The sequence below is a fragment of the Pan paniscus genome, chromosome 19 (genome assembly GCF_029289425.2).
Source record: "Pan paniscus chromosome 19, NHGRI_mPanPan1-v2.0_pri, whole genome shotgun sequence".
Lineage (NCBI taxonomy): Eukaryota > Metazoa > Chordata > Mammalia > Primates > Hominidae > Pan > Pan paniscus.
In genome coordinates this window covers 74,179,259-74,197,682 of record NC_073268.2, presented here as the reverse complement: position 1 = coordinate 74,197,682, position 18,424 = coordinate 74,179,259, and the positions used below count along the sequence as shown (strand labels likewise).

Sequence of the window (18,424 nt, the reverse complement as noted above, 5' to 3'; positions counted from 1 at the left end):
GTATTTTTAGTAGAGACGGGGTTTCACCATGTTGGCTAGGCTGGTCTGGAACTCCTGACCTCAAGTGATCTGCCTGCCTCAGCCTCCCAAAGTGCTGGGATTATAGGCATGAGCCACTGCGCCCAGCCTCATAATATCTAATTAGTCATAAGACAGACTGACTTGAATTTCGCATCTTATTCCTTCTTCCAAAGAAGAGTAAAGTTGATCAGTCTAACCACAAATGTTGAAAAAGCAAGGGAATAGGTTTTTGCAGCCTTAATAATAACCACTGTTTATTATGGTGCAGGGCACAGAGTAGTGCAGAGCATAGAGTGCTACTATATTCAGGGCACTCAACGACTAGTTGATTTCCATGTTATTTCATTTAATCTTCACAACAGCTCTATAAGTGCTATTATTGACCCCATTTTATAGGTGAAGAAATACAGGCTTAAGCAGGTTAAGAGAGTCATGCAAGATCACACAAGTAAGAAGTGGTATTGGGGATTTAAGCCCAAATCCATCTTGTTAAAAGCCCATCTTTCTGCTGCACTTTCATGCCTTTTAGTGATAAGATACAGGGGCTGTGCCTCTGCCAACTCGTGGCTACCAATATGTAACATAAGCAAGAAGCAAACCTCGGTTATTTTCTTAAGACACTGATATGTTTGGAGTTGTTTATTACTGCAGCCTTATCTAACAGAAGCTGGCTGATAATAGGTATCTTTATTTTCTATTTACAGTGGTGTAAACCTTGGAAACTGTTTTAGTATTAATAACTTAGTACAGTGCAAAACATGCTTGGTGAGAACCTCTAGTAATTTATACCATCCCCAAACAAGTACTTTTTTTTTTTTTTTTTTTTTGACAGGGTATCGCTCTGTCGCCCAGGCTGAAGGGCAGTGGCGCAATCTTGGCTCGCTGCAACCTCCACCTCCCAGGTTCAAGCGATCCTCCCACCTCAGCCTCTTAAGTAGCTGGGACCACAGGCGCGTGCCACATTGCCCAGCTAATTTTTGTATTTTTTGTAGAGGCAAGACTTCGCCATGTTGCCCACGCTCTCAAACAAGTATTTTATTTAGACAAATGCTCAACAATGATTGATGCTCTCTGGGGAAGACAATGAATCTGTTGGGGGCATGGCTTTGCCATTCAAATTTGTGGCAACACAAATTCCTGTATAAATATCTAGAGAAGTATATTTTCTTAAGAGCAATTAGAGAATTTAAAAACTGTATTGTCAGATGGGAAATGTAAATAGAGCCCCATATTTTCCTATGTGTATTTGCAAAGTAATTAAGAATTTATAAGAAACTTACTAGAATTATGACATAACATTATTAACAAGGTGCCCAGGCAAATGCCTATAATTTTCCTAGCCTGGATTTAGTTGAGGCTAAGAAAATGTATACTAAGGTGATAAGCAGTTATTGTATCTATAGAGGTGGAAAACCTGAATAATTCTTTAGGACAGACTGTTTCCTTTGTGTTAGGAAGTCTGCCTAAAGAGGCTCTTCAGTTGCACAAATTTAAAGCAACACTCACTTCTCTTGGGAAAAGTTATAAACAAACCTTTTTTCTGAATGCAAATATATATATATTATATATATTATATATATATTTTATATAATATATATATGTATATATATATTTTTTTCGAGACAGAGTCTCACTGTGTCGCCAGGCTGGGGTGCAGGTACAATTAGAGCTTACTGCAGCCTGGAACTTCTGGGCTCCAGTGATCCTGCCACCTCAGCCTCCCGAGTAGCTAGAACTACTGGCATGTGCTTCCCTCGCTGTGTGTGTATCTGTAAACAGGGTCTCTCGGGTCTCCAAAAAACTGGAGACTCAGAGCCAGGGGAAATAATTTTTTTCTCCCCTGGAGTCTTAATTTGATGGAGCAGAAATTAACCTGGAGTGAATTGCAGCTGGTGAGCAGAGTGGCTCCTGGCCACATGGAAACAGATGGGAGGCAAACAAGGAAAGACCCCCTGGACATGGGTCTGGACTGTAAACTGTAAACACATCTAGTAGCCTCCTGGGGACAGGGTGGTGGTACCAGCACCAGCCTGAGAGTGAATGATCCCAGTACTGTAGAAAAACAATATGAACATTTTGGAAATTTCACTTGCAAATTCCATAGTGAGTGGACACTAATATTTACTTAGAACAAAACCTGTCATGGACTCATTGTGTGCCACATTACTTCAATGCAAGAATGGTTACAGAAACCTGCCATCACTGAGCAATTTTGATCAACTAGACTTAAAAAAGAAAGAAAGAAAGAAAGAGAAAGAAAGAAAGAAAAAGAAATCAACTGCAGTAGAGCAATACCTCCTCTTCTAGGCTGGGCAGATGGGCAGGAGAATTTCTTTCCACCAGCTCTCAGTACCTTATCACTGAACTGTAGTAGTGGCTGATGAAACACGTGTTAGCAACCTATCGCTTGAAAAGGTTCATTATTTATGTTGACAACTAATAATATATTACCCATGACAGAAACATCTGCAAGAGGAAAAGGACACGCATGACAAAGCTGAATATTTGAATTAGGTTAAGCACAAATGACAGAAGCAGGTTATTATTTTCCTTTTGGTAAGGGGTTGACAAACTTTTTCTGTAAAGGGCCAGATAGTAAATATTTTGGGCTTGTGAGCCATGAAGTCTTTTTTTTTTTTTTTTTTTTTCCTGAGATGGAGTCTTGCTCTTTCACCCAGGCTGGAGTGCAGTGGCGAGATCTCGGCTCACTGCAACCTCTGCCTCCAAGGTGCAAGCGGTTCTCCTGCCTCAAACTCCCGAGTAGCTGAAACTATAGGCACGTGCCACCACACCCAGCTAATTTTTTGTATTTTTAGTAGAGACAGAGTTTCACCATGTTAGCCAGGATGGTCTCAATCTCCCGACCTCATGATCCACTCACCTCAGATTCCCAAAGTGCTGGGATTACAGGCGTGAGCCACCGCGCCTGGCAGAGCCATGAAGTCTTTGTTGCAATTACTCAACTCTGCCTTTGTTGAATGAAACCAGCCATAGACAATATGTAAACAAGTGGTCATGGCTGTGTTCCAATAAAACTTAAATATGGACACTGAAATTTGATTTTCATATACTTTTCACATGCACAAAATATTATTCTTCTTTTGTGTGTTTTTTAACCACTGAAAAATATAAAAAACATTCTTAACTCATGGGCATTCCAAAGAACAGGCCATGGGTCAGAGGACTGTAGTTTGCTGACCCAGTGCTCTCGGTCTAATAAGCTCTGCAATGGTCCTGCAAGTAAATACACAAAAGTAATTGTGAGAGATTTTTAGCTCACCTAATCTGGAATACCTTTTGAAAAGAGTAAAGAGGAAAAAACTGTCACATACTCAAAACCTGAAACTAAAAAATTTATCAAAATTAATTTTCTAACATACTTGATAGTAGTAGTAACACAGAATACCACTATTACTATTAATAAAGATAGCTAACATTTATATAGGACTCACAGCATAAGAATCACAAAAACGGCCGGGCACGGTGGCTCAGGCCTGTAATCCCAGCACTTTGGGGGGCCGAGGTGGGTGGATCACCTGAGGTTAGGAGTTCAAGACCAGCCTGGCCAACATGGTGAAACCCCGTCTCTACCAAAAATACAAAAATTAGCTGGGCACGGTGGCGTGTGCCTGTAATCCCAGCTACTTGGGAGGCTGAGGCAGGGGAATTGCTTGAGCCCGGGAGGTGGAGGTTGCAGTGAGCCAAGATTGCACCATCGCACTCCAGCCTGGCCAACATGATGAAACCCCATCTCTACTAAAAATACAAAACTTAGCTGGGCATGGTGGCGCGTGCCTGTAATCCCAGCTACTTGGGAGGCTGAGGCAGGGGAATTGCTTGAGCCCAGGAGGTGGAGGTTGCAGTGAGCCAAGATTGCACCATCGCACTCCAGCCTGGGCAACAGAGTCAGACTCCATCTCAAAAAAAAAAAAAAAAGAATCACAAAAACAAAGGTAGCATTTTTAGCAAATAAAGTATGTCTGCAATATGTTTTTATAGGACCTTAAAGAGCCACTTACTCTAATTAGGAAATGTATAATATGAATTGGAGTTTGAAAAAGAAAGAACTAGGCAGAAAGAAGGGGAGAGCAAGTTATAGTAGTAATAAGAAAAGAAAAACATGGTGAAAATACATCTTTTCATAATCGATTTTTTTTTTTTTTGAGACAGAGTCTTGCTTTGTCACCCAGGCTGAAGTGCAGTGGCACGACCTTAGCTCATTGCAACCTCCACCTCTCGGGTTCAAGTGATTCTCCTGCCTCAGCCTCCCAAGTAGCTGGGATTACAGGCGCATGCCACCACTCCCGGCTAATTTTTTGTATTTTTCTACAGATGGGGTTTTGCCATGTTGGCCAGGCTGGTCTTGAACTCCTGATCTCAAGTGATCCATCTGCCTCAGCATCCCAAAATGCTAGGATTATAGACATGAGCCACTGCACCCAGCCCATAATAGATCATTTTAAGAGCTGTTTCCTGCCAAAGTCATATTCTATTATTATCAGTAACGGGACAATAAAGATGGAAAGAATTAGCCAAAGATGAAACAAAATGAATGAAAGAATGAGGTGGGCAAGTCCTAAAATAAAATTACTAAGACTATATTATTAGATGACTTATTTGGGCTTAAAAGGTGGCCATCTTTTTTTTTTTTTTTTTTTTTTTTTTGAGATGGATTCTTGCTCTGTCTCCCAGGCTGGAGTGCAGTGACGCGATCTCGGCTCACTGCAAGCTCCACCTCCCAGGTTTTACACCATTCTCCTGCCTCAGCTTCCCGAGTAGCTGGGACTACAGGCATGCACCACCTATGCTCAGCTAGTTTTTTTTGTATTTTAGTAGAGACAGGGTTTCACTGTGTCAGCCAGGATGATCTCGAACTCCTGACCTTGTGATCTGCTTTGCCTCGGCCTCCCAAAGTGCTGGGATTACAGGTGTGAGCCACCACGCCTGGCTTGGCCATCTTTATTATACTGTGAAGTAAAAAAACAGGCTGGGCGTGGTGGCTCACACCTGTAATCCCAGCACTTTGGGAGGCTGAGGTGGGTGGATCACGAGGTCAGGAGTTCAAGACCAGCCTGGCCAACATGGTGAGACCACCCCCCCCCCCACCCCCATCTCTACTAAAAAAATAAAAAATTAACCAGACAAGGTGGCACACACCTGTAATCTCAGCTACTCAGGAGGCTGAGGCAGGAGAATTGCTTGAACCTGGGATGTGGAGGTTGCAGTGAGCTGAGATTGTGCCATTGCACTCCAGCCTGGGCAACAGAGAGAGACTCTGTCTTAAAAAAATAATAATAAAAATTAAAAAATGAAAATAAATAAAAAAATCTTTATACCCATTGTGTCTATTCACTGACAGCAACATGATGAAGTTTCCATATAAACAGCATTCTGCTCACCTAACTTTTTCAAAGAGCAGTCAGTAAATAGTCAATAATATTCATTTTAACAGATAATATACTGGTAATAAAGGGAGTTACAGCAGAAATCTGTCCTCAATATAATTTACTAAGGAAGATGAGACAAATATAAATGAAAATTTAAAATACACGGTTTCTTTCCTTTTCAGAGAATATTTATCCCTGAATCAAGTGGAGCAAGGGAACAGAGAATCTTGCAAGTGAATTGTTTCTGGAAGTAAACTCCTGTACACAGTGGAATCGAGTGGTAATCCCAACCTTTCTAAGTGTCTCTTTACCTAGTAGTAAAAATAAGAATTATGCGCTCAAAAGACAGTAGGGTTGGCACAAAAAATGTTGGAAACAGAGTTTCCAGATTAGGAAAGCCGTATTTCAGTGCAAATTACTCTTGGACTTCCCCCACTCCCAATAATACCTTTGGAGGATTGGTACTGGAGAGAGATTTTTCTAACTGTGGAGATACAGAGGTATTTCTTCCCCCAGTCATTTGAAAAAAAAAAGTTACTGAGTTATAATTTACATACCATACAATTCATCTGCTCTAAGTAGACAATGCCATGATTTTAAATATGTGCACAGTTATGTAACTATCACCACAGGTGGAGTTTTGAGTAGTAAGCAAATCACTGAAAAATTGTGTCTCGTGGCCGGGCGCGGTGGCTCATGCCTGTAATCCCAGCACTTTGGGAGGCCGAGGGGGGTGGATCACGAGGTCAGGAGATTGAGACCATCCTGGCTAACACAGTGAAACCCCGTGTCTACTAAAAATACAAAAAAATTAGCCAGGCGTGGTGGCAGGCGCCTGTAGTCCCAGCTACTCGGGAGGTTGAGGCAGGAGAATGGCGTGAACCCGGGAGGCGGAGCTTGCGGTGAGCCAAGATCACGCCACTGCACTCTAGCCTGGGCGACAGAGCGAGACTCCGTCTCAAAAAAAAAAAAAAAAAAGTGTCTCATGATTTCAGCTCTTACAGCAGTTAACTCTTTGAATTTCTTTCTTCTCCTACCCCCCAAGTAATCATTTCCAGGGTAAAGTATGGTGCTGACACTAATATGAGGGAACTTCAGGAAGTTTATGGAAAAAATGGAATTAAAAAATAAAAATAAAAACTTTATTTCTCCATATAAGCTCCATCAAGCTCAAGACACTTTCATAAGTAATGATACCAGCCATTTAGTCCATCCCTAAAGAACTTCAGGTCCTGGGAATTTAACCATGTCAATGTACTCTTTTTCACTTTTTAAATTTTTTAAAATTTATTTTGTTTATTTTTTTTTAGATGGAGTCTCACTCTGTCGCCCAGGTTGGAGTGTAGTGGTGCAATCTCAGCTCACTGCAACCTCTGCCTCCCAGATTCAAGTGATTCTCCTGTCTCAGCCCCCACGAGTAGCTGATTCCAGGCGCACGCCACCATACCTGGCTAATTTTTCGTATTTTTAGTAGAGACGGGGTTTCACCATGTTGGCCAGGCTGGTCTTGAACTCCTGACCTCAGGTGATCTGCCCACCTTGGCCTCCCAAAGTGCTGGGATTCCAGGCATGAGCCACCGTGCCCAGCCCTTTTTCACATTATTATTAAAAAAAAAAAAGGTGCCATTTAAACATTTTTAAAGATTAAGAAACAAAAAGATGTCAGAAGGAGTCAAATAAAGACTGCCAGGTGGATGCCTAATGATTTCCCATTAAACCTCTTGCAAAATTGCCCTTGCTTGAGAGGAATGAGCAGGAGCATTGTCATGGTGGGGAACTCTCCAGTGAAGCTTTCCTTGGCAGTTTTTTTTTGTTTTTTTGTTTTGCTAAAGTTTTGGCTTTCTCATAATAAGCATATCTGCTTATTCTCATAATAAGCACAAATTATCATTCTTTGGCCCTCCAGAAAGTCAACAAGCAAAATGCCTTGAGCAGCCAAAAAAAACTGGTGCCATGATCTTTGCTCTGGGACTGATCCATTTTTGCTTTGACTGGACCACTTCCACCTCCTAGTATCCATTGTTTTGATTATACTTTGCCTTCAGGATTGTACTGGTAAAACCATGTTTCATGTCCTGTTACAATTCTTCAAAAAAATGCTTCAGGATCTTGATCGCACTTGTTTAAAATCTCCATGGAAAGCTCTGCTCTTGTGTGCAGCTGATCTGGGTGTGCAGTTTTAGTAACCTTTAAGTGGAAAATTTGCTCAGCTTAAAATTTTCAGTTAGAATTGTGTGAGCCAAACCAACTGAGATGTCTATGGTATTGGCTTTGGTTTCTGCTATTAATTGTTGGTCGTCTTTTATGAGAGCATGTGAGAAACAAACTTACCCATCCAAACCCAAATAATGGTCTCAGAGACCCAGAGAACAGCGAAAGTGAGACTTTTAATGACAGTCTTGCAAGATTGGGTGTCTGATAGACAGGCACACCCAGCACAGTTTTTTTTTAATTAAATTTTATTTTATTTTTTTGAGATGGAGTTTTGCTCTTGTCGCCCAGGCTGGGGTGCAGTGGCACGATCTTGGCTGACTGCAACCTCCATCTCCCAGGTTCAAGTGATTTTCCTGCCTCAGCCTCCCGAGTAGCTGGGATTATAGGCACCTGCCACCATGCCCAGATAATTTTTGTATTTTTAGTAGAGATGGAGTTTTGCCATGTTGGCTAGGCTGGTCTCAAACTCCTGACATATGGTGATCCACCCGCCTCAGCCTTCCAAGGTGCTGGGATTACAGGTGTGAGCCACCACACCAGGCCCCAGCATAGTTGTTTTTTTTGAGACGGAGTCTTGTTCTGTCAACCAGGCTGGAGTGCAGTGGCGCAATCTCAGCTCACTGCAACCTCCACCTCCCAGGTTCAAGTGATTCTCCTGCCTCAGCCTCCTGAGCAGCTGGGACTACAGGTGCATGCCACCATGCCCAGCTAATTTTTGTATTTTTAGTAGAGACGGGGTTTCACCACGTTGGCCAGGATGGTCTCTTGACCTCATGATCTGCCTGCCTCAGCCTCCCAAAGTGCTGGGATTACAGGCGTGAGCCACCACACCTGGCCCCCAGCACAGTTTTTTAACAAGCAATTTATCCCCTAGTGTGCAGGTCCCTCCCCTGGTTTCTCACAGGCTGCGTACTATGGGGTCACAATCTTCCCAGACATTGACTATTAATTGTTGGGTAGGGGCTTTAGGGTTTTTTTAGGGTTGTCTTGCTGCATTTTATTGCAGTCCATAATGCATTGCAATCCTAGTTAGGTCAGGGGCAATTCAAGTATTTAACTTATGACCTAAGTAGCTGGGCAGGCTGATAAGAGAAGACAAAATGAGCTATTTTGCAGACTAGTAAACTTTCATCTTAGACTAAACTTTTTTGGTTTGGGTGAAGGCAACTAAGGGGTAAAGAGAAGTGCGGGGGAAGAGGGAGGCTGACAAGCAGGCATCAGCTATCCAAGTAGGGGTCTAGTATGTTCTGTTTCTTCTGTAGTTTGCTGACCTAAGCCCATGTAAGGCATTTTGTCTTGAAAACGGACCACTGTATTTATTATTGCCTTCAAGCATGACAAGATTAATTTTTTCCTTGCAAATTGATGTGGGTAGTCTGCCACTGCAGGCTTCCTCTTCAACACTGTCTCATCCCTTTTTTTTTTTTTTTTTGAGACGGAGTTTTGCTCTTGTTGCCCAGGCTGGAGTGCAATGGCGCGGTCTCAGCTCACCGCAACCTCCGCCTCCCAGTCCTGCCTCACCCTTCCTAGTAGCTGGGATTACAGGCATGTGCCACCACGCCTGGCTAATTTTGTATTTTTAGTAGAGACGGGGTTTCTCCATGTTGGTCAGGCTGGTCTCGAACTCCCGACCTCAGGTGATCCGCCTGCCTCGGCCTCCCAAAGTGCTGGGATTACAGGCGTGAGCCACCGCGCCCAGCATCCCTTCTTAAAGTGAACTCTCCAATTATAAAATACTGATTTCTTTGAGGCATTGTGCCCATAAACTTTTGGTAAAGAATTAATGATTTCACCATTCTTTCACCCAAGGTTCATCATAAATTTGATGTTTGTCCTTGCTTCAATTTTAACAGAATACATGTTGCTCTGATAGGGGCTCTTTTCAAACATATGTCTTATTCTTTTTAGTACCTCAAACTAGATCCTGTTCATACATGTTATAACAAGTTAGTACGAGTTTATTTTGGTGTAAAAAAATTTTGAAATCCATGCATGATTTGTTCATAATACACATTTTCCATGAACTTTTAAAAGTCTCCTCCTGAGATTATTGGATTGAATCAAAAGTATTTAAAAAGTTTCTCTTGGAGGAAGGAACTTTTAATAAACAGTAATAGTGTTAAAAATGAGGTTGCTTCCGACAATGAAGTTGGTAAAGTCCATGCTTACTAAATCAGCTGGTTGTGGCAGCAATTCATAAAAATGCCAGTGAATGTATAACTAAGGAGTTTAGAAAACCCTCAAACTCCAATTAAGATGAGAATGTAATCTTAGGAGGCAAAACTGGAAGTGGTTGTAATTTGCTCAGCACAAAAGGAATCAACCATCTAGTATATTGTTTAGAGAACTGTGTGAAGATTAGCCTGTAGAAAGATAATTGCCAGTCTCTACCCAGCACTGCCCAGGAACAGAGACACAGAATCCAGGTGCTGTGAATTTTCCTGTCTTGGAGAGAAATACTTTGCTGTGGGGGCAGGGATCGTTTCTCAGGTCTCAGGATCTGAATGAAATATCCCTCAAAATGATTCACCTTGTTTTGTTCTTATTTCCAAATAAATTGTTTACTTGCTTTTTTGATGTTTTACTCTTGTGGACTGAAATATGTTAACTCTGGATAACTGGTAACATCCTTAATTGTAATCATCACAAAGCTAACGCCATCCTGCAAGACCTGATAAAACAGCCATCAAGACTTTTCCTGCCATATACTGACCTCATCATCAACTCCAGAACAGTTGGTTACATTCAAATACAAAAAAAGATGCCAACAGAAATAAGAATGTCCTATTCACTCTCAATTAAGTTTTACTTTGTACTGTGCTGAACTGAACAAAATCAGAAATTACTGCATTAAATTAGACAAGAATAAATCAAAGCAAATTCAGGTTGGGTGTGGTGGCTCATGCCTGTAATCCCAGCAGTTTGGGAAGCCAAGGTGGGCAGATCACTTGAGGTCAGGAGTTCAAGACCAGCCTAGCCAACATGATGAAACCCCATCTCTACTAAAAATATAAAAATTAGCCAGGCGTGGTGGCATATGCCTGTAGTCCCAGCTACTCAGGAGGCTGAGGCACGAGAATCACTTGAACCTGGGTGGAGGATATTGCAGTAAGCCGAGATCCTGCCACTGTACTTCAGCCTGGGTGACAGAGCGAGACTCCACCTCAAACAAACAAACAAAAAGCAAATTCAATTATATTTTTCTGGAATGAAAATACCTTGAAATTAAAAGTACCTATGTGTATTGTCTCATCCCTTCTTAAAATGAACTATCCAATTATAAACTACTGATTTCAGTTATCACTTCAGTTATCATTGACTTATCATTAATTAACAGAAGCTTTGCCTGCATAAATTTAAACTGATGTATAAAAGAACAGAAAGAAAAGGTGTTCAGCAAATAACTGTTGAATGAAAGAATCAACAGGCTGCAAGTTTTTAAAAACTCTCCTCTTTTCTGCCATTCACTTAATGGAACAATGCTAGAAACAGCAGATTTGTTGAAATAGTATCTTTTTTGGTCACCTTCTCATTTAAAAACATATCAGGTTCTGGCCAGGCACAGTGGCTCATGCCTGTAATCCCCCCACTTTGGGAGGCCGAGATGGAAGGATCGCTTGACTTCAGGAGTTCAAAAGCAGCCTGGGCAACATGGCGAGACCCCATCGCTACAAAAAATACAAAAATCAGTCTGAAGTGGTGGTGCATACCTGTAGTCTCAGCTACGAAGGACACTGAGGTGGGAGAATCGCTTGGGTCCAGGAGGTCGAGGCTGCAGTGAGCTGTGATTGCACCACTGCATTCCAGCCTGAGTGAAAGAGCAAGACACTGTCTCAAAAAAAAAAAAAAAAAAAAAAAAAAACTGGCCAGGTGCGGGGGCTCATGCCTGTAATCCCACTACTTTGGGAGGCCAAGGCCGGAGGATCACCTGAGGCCAGGAGTTCGAGACCAGCATGGCCAACATGACGAAACCCCGTCTCTACTAAAAATACAAAAATTAGCTGGGCGTGGTGGCTCATGCCTGTAATCCCAGCTACCAAAAATATAAAAATTAGCTGGGCATCGTGGCACATGTCTGTAATTCCAGCTACTCGGAAGGCTGAGGCACAAGAATGACTTAAGCCAGGGAAGCAGAGGTTGCACTGAGCTGAGATCATGCCATTGCACTCCAGCCTGGGTGACAGAGGGCAACTCTGTCTCAAAAAAAAAAAAAAAAAAAAATATATATATATATATACACACACACACACAAACACACATCTATATATATACTTAAAGGATGGTCTGAAGAACAGGCAATCTATCCTTCCCTTGACAAATTTCAGAAGTTCTTTTTCCTTTTGGGATCTATGGACTCCTTTAAGAAGCTGATTAAAATTCCAAATCCTCTTCCCAGAAAAAAGTACACACATGCATATAATTTTGTACATGCACACATGCATATAATTTTCGAAAATATTACAGAAAGCTCAAGGATTACCAAAGGTCATCTGTAGATATACCGAGGATCTACAGCCACAAGACCAAGCATCCCTGCTCATTTCAAATTGAATTTGTATTTTGGGGTCACCGAGAAACATTTGTAAAATATATTTCATCAGCTTTTAGAATTAAGAAAACATGTCCTTCTCCTGAATGACCTATTTACTTTTATCCCAAAGGCACTTTGGATTTTGAATACACAATACTTCTGTACCCTTCTTTACCGTGACTTCTGGGAAGACTAAAGTAAAATTTGCAATCTATCTCAACAAATTCAACGGGCTTTCACTGCAGGCATTTTGTATAGTAATTTATGCGTATTTCATTTAATCCACCCCTCATTTTCCCATTCCTCTGATTTCTTACTCTAGCTTTTTTTTTTTTTTTTTTTTTTTTGTGAGATGGAGTCTTGTTCTGTCACCCAGGCTGGAGTGCAGTGGCGTGATTTCCGCTCACTGCAGCCTCCACCTCCTAAGGGTTCAAGAGATTGTCCTGTCTCACCCTACCGAGTAGCTGGGATTACAGGCACGCGCCACCATGCCCAGCTAATGTTTTGTATTTTTAGAAGATACGGGTTTCGACATGTTGGTCTCCGACTCCTGACCTCAGGTGATCCGCCCGCCTCGGCCTCCCAAAGTGCTGGGATTACAGGAGTGAGCCACCACGCCCAGCCTCATCTAGTTTTCATGTTTTATGGTATCTCTGTAAGTTGCCTCACATCCTTGCGGAAAGGGACTGCTGTAAATAAATAACATGAAGAAAATTATCCCTTAAATTCAGTGTGTAGATCTGTTATGGCAAATTTATGACTGCAGGGTTTGATTTTAATTTGTTGTTGTTTCCCCCTCCTTTTTTTTTTTTTTTTGGAGGAGTCTCACTCTGTAGCCCAGGCTGCAGTGCAATGGCGCCATCTCAGCTCCCTGCAACCTCCGCCTCCAGGGTTCTAGCGATTCTCCTGCCTCAGCCTCCCGAGTAGACTGGATTACAGGCGCCTGCCACTAAGCCCGGCTAATTTTTGTTTTTTCAGTAGAGACGGGATTTCACCATGTTGGCCAGGCTGGTCTCGAATTCCTGACCTCAAGTGATCCAACCGCCTCGGCCTCCCAAAGTGCTGGCGTGAGCCACCGCGCCCAGCCTGATTTGAATTTTAATTCATTAGCGACGTTTAAAAATCCCAGGATTTCACATAAAAATCCAGATTTCAGACGTCGAAAAAAATGTAAAATGTTATCTCCCAATGCCGCAGGCAAATAGGATCACAGTCCTGAATAGCAACCGCGGTCTCTAGTGGTTACGGTTCTCACATCCATTTTGCTCCATTTTATTACCTGAGAGGACCGGTATTTTCAAAACCTGGTGTATCAGTAACTTTTAGGGAAAACTTTTGAAAAAAGGACTGCACACACGCACCCTTTCTTCCTTCTCGTTCTTTGAAAGGAAACAACAGAAACGATTCATTCTGCAGGCATTCTGCGCTAGTCCCACGGACAGGCGACTAACAAGAGATAAAAAGGTGTGGGTCCCATAGGCGGTACGGTGTTACCCCTTCTGGTTGGCGGGTACCACGTTGCCGGTCGAGATACGGACCCACTGCGACTAGCACTAGGAGTGCTGAACCGAGCTATGCAAAGTTCTGACGAGAAGGTGGAACGGTACTTAATGAAGAGGATTAAGGAATCTAAATCGGTTTCGCTAAATTAGACACATCTGTCTAAGCAGCCACGGTCTATTCGCAGCAGGGGCGGGAAGACAAACCAACGCCCCAGCTCTCCGTTCAATCACCCGCAACTCAGCTCTGGACTAGACGCACCCTACGAAGATACCCGGGTTTCCGGAGCAACCGCCCGGGCCGTCCCCCTTTGGTCCCGCCTCCGAGACTCTTTCCCGCCAAAGGCCGTTATCGCCGCAGAGCATGGTGGGACAACGCTTTAGGCTAGGTTTCACCAAGTGCTTTGAAGGCGCCGAGTTGCTTTCAAAGATCCTCATTCCTGGAGAAATCGACCATCCTTCAAGACCCGACCTGGATGACTAGCTCCTTTAACGAAAGTTCGTTATTTAACTTTTACCAAACGGCTGGTCACTCTGTTCGCAAACCACCCCAAGCTGGGAACGCGGGGGACTTTTTTTCCCCCTTCGTGCGGAGGGTGACGTCGCGCGTGCGTGCGCGTGCGCTGAGCGTAGCCCTCGCAGCACCCGTTGCGCTCCCGCGCGTGCGTGTTGGGATCGAATCGCTGTTTCCTTCCGCTTCTCTTCCTCTGTCTCCCCCCCATATCCGTGCGCCGAGCTGATAAAGGCGCCATTTTGGAGGGGCCGCGGGAGACGTGGTGCCGCTGCGGGCTCGCTCTGCCGTGCGCTAGGCTTGGTGGGAAGGCCTGTTCTCGAGTCCGCGCTTTTCGTCACCGCCATGTCGGGAGGTGGTGTGATTCGTGGCCCCGCAGGGAACAACGATTGCCGCATCTACGTGGGTAACTTACCTCCAGACATCCGAACCAAGGACATTGAGGACGTGTTCTACAAATACGGCGCTATCCGCGACATCGACCTCAAGAATCGCCGCGGGGGACCGCCCTTCGCCTTCGTTGAGTTCGAGGACCCGCGGTGAGGCGGCATGGGGCTTGCAGCCTTGAGGAAATAGGTCCGAGTAGTCGGGGAAGGCTCCAAGGCCTTAACATAGAGAACGGGGAAGCGGGGGCTCTTAGAGAGGTTGGGGCGAGACTGTATCGCCCATGCAGGAGTCGAGTAAGGAGCTGAGTTGGTGTGGCTTCTCTGGCGCCTCGCCTTGGACGTCCCCGGAGCCCATTCGCAGGCTGGAGCGGGAAACTGAGGCGCTGAGGGCTGGTGTAGTGGTTGGGAGCCTGGCGTGTTTCTGGGTGGGGGAGGGGCCATTCCTATTATGCGGCGCATGTGGGCTCTTCCACGTTGGGTGCGCATGTGCGGGGGGTTTGCTGGTTCCCGACTGAGCGAGCTTCTCCTCCTGGTGTTTCTCATCCTTTTACTTTCTGCGATCCCGCAGAGACGCGGAAGACGCGGTGTATGGTCGCGACGGCTATGATTACGATGGGTACCGTCTGCGGGTGGAGTTTCCTCGAAGCGGCCGTGGAACAGGCCGAGGCGGCGGCGGGGGTGGAGGTGGCGGAGCTCCCCGAGGTCGCTATGGCCCCCCATCCAGGCGGTCTGAAAACAGAGTGGTTGTCTCTGGTGAGTGTACTGGTTGTGTGGATTGATGTGAAGGGACGAAAACTACCTAAAATTTTTCTCTTGCGTGACAGGTTTAATAATTGCAAATTTTTCATGCTAGGTCTTAAATTGCTTAAGTTTTTGGGTGAATTTAATAAACGAGGATTGCTGCTGTGGTGATTTACCAAATTAGGTTGCGGTACTAGATACGAAGATCGTTACAAATAATTTTGGACTCTGGATTCCAGAATCTTACCAGCTCTCTTTACCTGGTATCACTTAAGTACACCTATTAAGTACTTTAAAGTACTCTTTGTCCTAATGTACCTTACCAGCTTAACGTGAAATTTAAGATAATTGATACTAAGAACAAAAAAATCACTTTTCCAGGACTGCCTCCAAGTGGAAGTTGGCAGGATTTAAAGGATCACATGCGTGAAGCAGGTGATGTATGTTATGCTGATGTTTACCGAGATGGCACTGGTGTCGTGGAGTTTGTACGGAAAGAAGATATGACCTATGCAGTTCGAAAACTGGATAACACTAAGTTTAGATCTCATGAGGTAGGTTATACACGTATTCTTTTCTTTGACCAGAATTGGATACAGTGGTCTTAACAGTGGAACTTCAAGGTAAGGATTCAGGCAAGGGTGTCCAAGTAAATTGCCAGATTTCTGGTTTTAGTTACATTGTATTCATTCAGCATGTCTGAAGACAGATGAAAGCTTAGATCTTTCAATGGAAAGTTCTGTCTATCCAATAGGGAGAAACTGCCTACATCCGGGTTAAAGTTGATGGGCCCAGAAGTCCAAGTTATGGAAGATCTCGATCTCGAAGCCGTAGTCGTAGCAGAAGCCGTAGCAGAAGCAACAGCAGGAGTCGCAGTTACTCCCCAAGGAGAAGCAGAGGATCACCACGCTATTCTCCCCGTCATAGCAGATCTCGCTCTCGTACATAAGATGATTGGTGACACTTTTTGTAGAACCCATGTTGTATACAGTTTTCCTTTATTCAGTACAATCTTTTCATTTTTTAATTCAAACTGTTTTGTTCAGAATGGGCTAAAGTGTTGAATTGCATTCTTGTAATATCCCCTTGCTCCTAACATCTACATTCCCTTCGTGTCTTTGATAAATTGTATTTTAAGTGATGTCATAGACAGGATTGTTTAAATTTAGTTAACTCCATACTCTTCAGACTGTGATATTGTGTAAATGTCTATCTGCCCTGGTTTGTGTGAACTGGGATGTTGGGGGTGTTTGTGGTTATCTTACCTGGGGAAGTTCTTATGTTTATCTTGCTTTTCATGTGTCTTTCTGTAGACATATCTGAAGAGATGGATTAAGAATGCTTTGGATTAAGGATTGTGGAGCACATTTCAATCATTTTAGGATTGTCAAAAGGAGGATTGAGGAGGATCAGATCAATAATGGAGGCAATGGTATGACTCCAAGTGCTATTGTCACAGATGAAATTGGCAGTATTGACCTTATACTAAAAGGCAGGGGTTAAAAATGATTATATACATTTTCCTTAAAACACTTGCAAACATTTTATTCAGTTGTCTTTAGCTACAATTGCTTTGCTTTTTAAACCTTGGCAATTGTGGCAAAATTATATTGCCCATTTTGTAGCAACTTTGCTCCCTTCCCCCCATTTTTGTTTTAATAGGGACTAATGTGGGAAGAACTGGCTAATTTGTCACAGTGCTTAGTTACAACTGTTAATGTGTGACCTGCTGTTGGTGTACATGTGGGTACAGGGTGTTTTTAAATCCAACAAGATAGAGTATAATATCAATACTGCTAAATCTGCATGTCCTCTGTGTGACTGATAGAGCGTTGCTATTTCATTTTTTTAAGACAAAATGAAAGCAAAATATAGAGTTCCAATGTATTGGTGTAGATAATCTAGTTGGGAATACTTTTAAGTCTCACCTTCCCCTTTAAACTAATATTCATAATTGGTTCATATGTTTAAAAGACTTTAATTTACAAATTGAATTCAAATGGGAGCATTAGATTTAGTTTTAGACTTAGGTGGGTAGCAATGCCAGTAAACTTAAATTACGTAACTTCTTGCAACCACGAAACCTGTAATACGCTGTACAGTAACAAGTGTTGGCATTATCAGTTGAACTGTAAATACAAAATGCTTCTTCCAATTAGTCTCTATGATGATTAAGTTTCTAAAATTTATCTGAACACCATTCAGAAACTTGTTTTGGGGAATTTGATAGTTATTGATGTGCATCTGTTAAACTGATGACAGACATAACTCATCATTCCCCAGAAACCTTTTTTGATTACAGTATCTAACATTTTGCCTCCTCTTTTTTGGTTTTGCTGGTTATAAAGGTTTGGATTGGAGAGGGCTCACTGGATCCCAATCCTTGGAGCTGGATCATTGGATTCAAATCATAATGTGGATAGGATAGGGAGGATGAATTACCAGGATTCATGGAGCGGGATCAGATTACCAGGAACATAGGAGTGGATTCCTGCCCCAACCAAACCGCATTCGTGTGGATTTTTTTATTCAACTTAATTGGCTATTCCAAAGATTTTTTTTTTCCTATTTTTGACGATTGGAGCCCTTAAGATGCACGATGGAATTGTGTTTTGCGTTTTTTGGTAAAAGGAGCAAAGCGAGGACCTGGAGATAAACGCTGGAGCAATCTCCTTGGAAGGATTCAGCACGAGTAGATGGTAAACATTTAAAGGGGAAAGGGGGGGTTTGTTTAAAATAGTAAATCAGTAAGTCACTTCTAAATTTAAAGAAAACAAAATTGGAGTTGAAGAATAAGTAGGTTTCCAATTGGCTATTGCCGTTTTCTTTGAAAAAATAAACATTTTTTAAAAAACTATGCATGGTTGTCCTTTTTCCTCTTCATGTAAGATTCTAACTGGGTCTATCAGTTAATCTTTAAATTGTTAAGATTTTGACTCTTGTGTTAATGTGTTAGCAAATTAAAAGTTCTTAAAAGGCAATCTAATGGTATTAGCCATCTTTTATTGTTAATTGTAAAAGTCTTCAGGGGAAAGCAAAAGGGGAGAATAAGGCATTTGTGTATGTAACTTGGTAAATGACGGTGGGGGATGGATCTAGCATCTGAAAGATAAGTTTCTCTACTTTGTTATAAA

At 42.8% G+C, this 18,424-nt stretch overlaps 1 protein-coding gene across 4 annotated transcripts; it reads left to right on the top strand.

Moving 5' to 3' along the window:
* Nucleotides 1–12,050: 12,050 nt before the first annotated feature.
* SRSF1 (serine and arginine rich splicing factor 1) lies at nt 12,051–18,147 on the top strand. Of its 4 annotated transcripts, XR_010110689.1 has the most exons (6): nt 12,051–14,702; nt 15,118–15,302; nt 15,672–15,844; nt 16,045–16,231; nt 16,604–16,722; nt 17,639–18,147. XR_010110689.1 is itself a non-coding variant. In XM_063599291.1 (5 exons), exons 1-5 carry the CDS (start codon nt 14,509–14,511, stop codon nt 16,624–16,626), a joined length of 762 nt encoding a protein of 253 aa, XP_063455361.1. In that variant the 5' UTR covers nt 12,051–14,508; the 3' UTR covers nt 16,627–18,147. The 4 variants fall into 4 exon arrangements, 2 of the variants coding, with proteins under 2 accessions (XP_063455361.1, XP_063455362.1); XR_010110690.1 differs by lacking the exon at nt 16,045–16,231; XM_063599291.1 differs by having other exon boundaries at nt 16,604–18,147.
* Nucleotides 18,148–18,424: the final 277 nt, after the last annotated feature.

Excerpts from the sequence above, each read along its gene's own strand:
- SRSF1 (XM_063599291.1), top strand. The coding sequence starts at position 14,509 with ATGTCGGGAGGTGGTGTGATTCGTGGCCCCGCAGGGAACAACGATTGC. Across the intron at positions 14,703-15,117 it reads GTTGAGTTCGAGGACCCGCG|AGACGCGGAAGACGCGGTGT; the intron begins GTGAGGCGGCAT and ends GCGATCCCGCAG. Across the intron at positions 15,845-16,044 it reads CTAAGTTTAGATCTCATGAG|GGAGAAACTGCCTACATCCG; the intron begins GTAGGTTATACA and ends TCTATCCAATAG.